Raw genomic sequence first — 5,000 nt, 5'->3', positions numbered from 1 at the left:
AGACATTGAAGACCTGCTGTTTAAGTGCGGCTGACTCCCATTAATTGCAGGACTTGAGATAACTCACTTATCCTTGTTTGTTTTTGGCTCACAGGTCCGTGAAATACAGTCTCTTAAACATGTTTTTGAGAGTCCCCGTTCATCTGATTGAACTGCTAAGCCCAGATTTCCATGAATGGAATGGCAATTGCTGCTTGTAAACGTCTATGTGAATGTCTGGGTGACTGATAAAATGTTCACTGCTTCCTCTGACCTCTGACCCCGCTTTAAAAACACATCACTCAACAGCTTTCAAACTCAAAGTAATGCAAGAGGACAGTGATGTAAGCAAACATCTTTAAATGTTTGTATGACTTATGAAGGCATTACCAACATTCATGAACCTAAACCTTTGTTTACGTCCCTTAAACAGCATTTAAACCTCAAGAAAAGTGGAGACTGGTTTATTTTTACCTTATAAAACACACAACATTATATAACACACACAAACACAAACAATGCAGATCTCTTACCGATTCCCCTTGATCTCCTTTTAGTCCTGGTGCTCCAACCAGAAGTGAAAAGCGCGTGGGCTCTACTTCGAAGCTCTGGAAATCGTCAAACGCCGGAAGAGTCACAGATTGTATGGAGAACCTTGGAGTGCGTGGTGTGGAATAAGGCACGGGCGTTTTAGACTTGTCAGGATTGACTTTTGGGGTTTCCAGAGTTTTGGGGGGTTTGTTTGGTGCAGCAGTGGTGAACGAAGTGGATTTTAGGGTCGGCAGGGGCTTTTTAGATGTAGAGTTTGGAGCCAGGGTGGATTTGGGGGTTAACGGCGTGGTGTGGGATTTGTTTTTGGGCTGGAGAGGCTTTTTGTTGGTTGGCGAGGGTCTTTTGGGGACAGTCGGTTTGGGGGCAGGCAAGGGTTTCAGAATGGCGTTTTGTTTCTTGTTTGAATTGGTAGGTCTGGGACCAATAGACGCATTCTTCGTAGGGTTGGGCTTTGGCACAGATGTCGGCTTCTTTACAGGTTTGGAGGGTTTCAATGGTGTAGGCTTGGGACCAATTGCCTTTGAACCAAGTTTGGAAGCAGCCAGTCGTGCTGTGGGCTTTGGTCCAAAAGATTTAGATACGTTAAGTTTTGGAGATGCTTTTCCTGGAGTGGGTTTTGGTCTGGCTGGTTTTGTGGGAGTAAGCCAGACTCCAGGTTTTGAGGCAGTGGGCTTGGGTGTCCGGAGACTAGGCTTATGGGTGACCAAACTTAAAGATAAAGGAGCATCAATTCCTGTTTGCATCAAGGCAAGAGGTGGAGGTGTGGTGGAGGAAGGCTTGGGTCGCACACCATCACTCATTCTCACAGAAGAAGACCCTCCTGCGCCATTCACGGGTGCCAAAAGGAAATTAGTGGGAGTGAAAGTGAAAGTGCGATTAGGTGGTAAGGTGTGGGCCAATAGTGGTGGGGCGTGTCGAGATGGGAGTGGAAGCAGGGCAGGAGGTGCCGGCCTGTAGGTGTCATTTTCTCTGCACTGCCTGCGAATGGCGCTGCAGATATTTTGCTGTGCTTGTGCTGAGGGCACCACATCAAACTGGCAAACCGCCCCCTCAAAGGGCACCACACCCGGAAGCAGAGCACTGCTGCCCCCCAGGCGGAAGGTTCCTCGAGGGTTCAGGCGTTCGGGAAGTACAGGGAGCTCCTGAGTAACTCCGCTGTCACTCTCCGAGCAGGGAGAGTGTAGGGTCACTGATCGCCCATTTATAACAAAGGCTAGATGGTGCCAGCGTCCATCGTGAAGGTTGTATAGGAACGTCGCAGCATTCCCGGGGCCTGCATGAAGTGTTAGCTTGCCAGGGGAAATTTCCAACCCAAGCTGAATCCGATTCCCAGATAGGACGGAGAAGAGAAAGGCTGAGTTTAAGCGGTGGGATCGGACGCTCAGGATGATAGTGCAGTTCCAGAAGAGTTCTGGTGGGAACAGGGAGCGTGTGGGTGTGGTGACCCGTGCCCGTGTGGTGAGGATGACTCCTGAGCGGAGGGAGATGACGCCAGCGGGAACGGCACGAGACCCGAGCTCAGCACGCAGAGCCAACCGCTGCAACACGTCCACATCTGCAACACAAATACAAAAGCATCTTAACACAACCTGACATGTACAGATGAAGTCCAAAATATTACATTTATATATTACATTTCAAAAATTTCTCAGGTGATGTTTGATGGAAAGATTTTCAACACATTTAATAATTCCTTTTGTGTTTGCCATGCTGACAGAATATAATATCTTACTATTTATTTCGCAAGATCCTATTACTCAGCTGAGTACAGTGTTTCTCAACCACGTTCTTGGGGGACCACCAGCTCTGCACATTTTTCATGTCTCCGTAACCAAACACACCTGATTCAGATTATCTGCTCATTAGCAGAGACTGAAAGACCTTTAATGGGTGTGTAATGGGTTGAGAAACACTGGCTATGTTTACATTGATATCAGTTGTAATCAAATAATTTTCCTTAATCTGAATAAGACAATAATATGATTAAGGTATTTACATGAGTTGTTTGTTGAATGTTCCTTTCATGATCCCGTTTTACATTATATCACATCAGGGCCGAAGTGGGACTCCTTTTCAGCCCTAGAGTTTCAAGCCTTAGACCGGCCCACCTCTGGTTCACGACTGATTATATTAAAATAACGTCGTTTCCAATTCAGTTTCTAATTACACCATCACATCTTTTTCAAGAAAACAGCTGCTTTAAAACATCAAATGTTCCACAACCCTAGCAGTATTATATGTCTTAACAATAAAAATGAAAATATATATATATATAATAATTACTCAGGTGAGGTTCGAACTCAGGTTGACGGCGTCGTAACGCAAAGTGCTGACCACTGGACCACAATGGCGCTGTTTCATTTAGAGGAAAAAATAAATATTGCAGTGTTACCCGCAAGGCTGCACTTTGCCCATGGGGCTGCGAGACAATAAATAAAAAGAGCAGAGCTGCGGCAAAATGATGAATAAAAAGAGTGAGGCTATGGTCAAATAAATAAATGAAAAAAGTGTGACTGCTGAGAGTGCAAGCAGCTAAGAACACCGGCCCTTGCGGCCAAAAAATGGACCGACCCACCGGGAATTCTCCCGGTTCTCCCGATTAGCCAATCCGGGCCTGTATCACATAATTCGATTAACATCATTGCGTCACTGTGCTGTTCACGTTTCCTCCAGAGTTACATTTTTAATTTGTTGACCTTAACTGCAGTTTGGCACTTTCAGTTTCATTCAGGAACATTTCATGCATGCCTCCTGTGACAAACGAGATTTCATGTGCAAGTATGAACTGCTGGAAGAGTGTTGTTTTAATGGAGTTTGATACTGCATGCCAAATACGTAAACAACTCTGCATTTCGCGATGCAGGTGTCTGTGGTCCTTCACTGTCTCGGTAGGTGCAGAAAATAGTGTCAAACAGCCGTGTGTGTATAGACCAGGGGTGTCAAACTCATTTTAGCTCAGGGGCCACATGGAGGACAATCTATTCCCGAGTGGGCCGGACAGGTAAAATCATGGTGTATATGACTTAAAAACAACAACTTCAGATTGTTTTCTTTGTTTGTTTGTTTGTTTAATACGATCAATACAAACCATAAAGCTGGAGCCTGAGGACAACACGATCTCATGGCAATTCTTTCAACTTTACGATCTTATTCATACAATTTAGTACGATTTGCTTATCCAACTATGATGGTTGGGTTTAGGGGTGTGGTTGGGTGCCACACCTTTTTTATATCGGACATTTTTGTATGACTAAACTTGAATTAGTGAACTAATATGACAAAACGTGAATTTGTTACGTTACCTCTTGAGATCACCTCAGTGTGGTGTGATAGGGCATAGATGTGGTCTTTCTCTCTGAGAAGGCGGTCACACTGATACTGATACAGGCTTCTGGCTCGAATGAAATTAACAGTTTGCTATTGCGCCACCCAATGGACACAATTGGAATAGCAGTTTCTTTTATTGAAAAATTGCATCTCATTTTTAAACTTTACAGAATCACCTCGCCTGATCCGACTCGCAGGCAATACACTTTAAACCCCTGGAATCGACTATCCTATCGCAAAAATGGTGCGAAAATCCTACATGATGGTAATAGTTTGATTGCAGTGTTTACATGTGTGTACTGCACTTCAATAATGGGACTAAGATAGGCACCCTCCACATTTCTGTTTAGTTCAATTATGACCTCGGTTAAATTAATCAAACATCACTAGTTTGCATGGTAAACTCTCAATTAGAGTATTGTCGTATTAAAATCAGATTATTGGTGCCCATGTAAACGTACTCACTAGCTTAGTGCAAAGCATAACTAGGCTACGTAAGTTACATATAATTCTTAACACTATAAAATTTCCTCTGTTAAATAAAACTTGGAATTTTTTTTTAAATCAGGAATTTTTTATATATATTTTACATATATAATATACATCTATTTATAAAATAAAAATAAATATTTATATACATTTAAAACATATTAACCAGAATTATAAAAATGTATATAAAAATACAGAAATGTTTTTAGGAAGATTCTGAGTGTTCACACTTTACACACACACACACACACACACACACACACACACACACACACACACACATGCACGCACACACAATCACACTGAAGCAATAAACTTCAGTTTGATATCATGGCATCTTTAGGAGGGTCCATGACTCCCCATTACATCATTTTAATGTGCTAATTCAGTTTTTCACCATGCATGTTAAAATCCAGCAGGAATACATCCTTTGAGGCTGAAAAGAAGCAGCGAGTTAACAGCTGCATGTCTGCGTCTGATGCCAAAACTCCAGTGCTAAACACTGGCTTCTGACAGGGAAAATCTGTGAACTTATCAGCTTGAACTTGTGTGTGTGAATCTGTGTGAGTGTGTGTGTGTTTCACTGGGGTCAGAGCTGGCTTCACAAAGTTTGGACAGAGCCAAACTTACAAGAACAGCACTTCCTAGAACGA

At 43.0% G+C, this 5,000-nt stretch overlaps 1 protein-coding gene across 2 annotated transcripts in view; it reads right to left on the bottom strand.

Annotated features, from left to right (window-relative positions):
- col27a1a (collagen, type XXVII, alpha 1a) overlaps positions 1-5,000 on the bottom strand; it is a 229,348-nt gene that overhangs the window by 144,392 nt on the left and 79,956 nt on the right. For both annotated transcript variants that reach the window (XM_087299058.1, NM_001163294.1), the window contains one exon: positions 513-2,086. In XM_087299058.1, the coding sequence (XP_087155184.1) occupies positions 513-1,331 (819 nt within the window). In that variant the 5' untranslated portion in view covers positions 1,332-2,086. The remainder of the gene's footprint in view (positions 1-512; positions 2,087-5,000) is intronic.

This window comes from Danio rerio, chromosome 21, assembly GCF_052040795.2.
Source record: "Danio rerio strain M-AB ecotype USA chromosome 21, GRCz13ab, whole genome shotgun sequence".
Taxonomy (NCBI): domain Eukaryota; kingdom Metazoa; phylum Chordata; class Actinopteri; order Cypriniformes; family Danionidae; genus Danio; species Danio rerio.
This window is presented reverse-complemented; position numbering and strand designations above follow the sequence as displayed.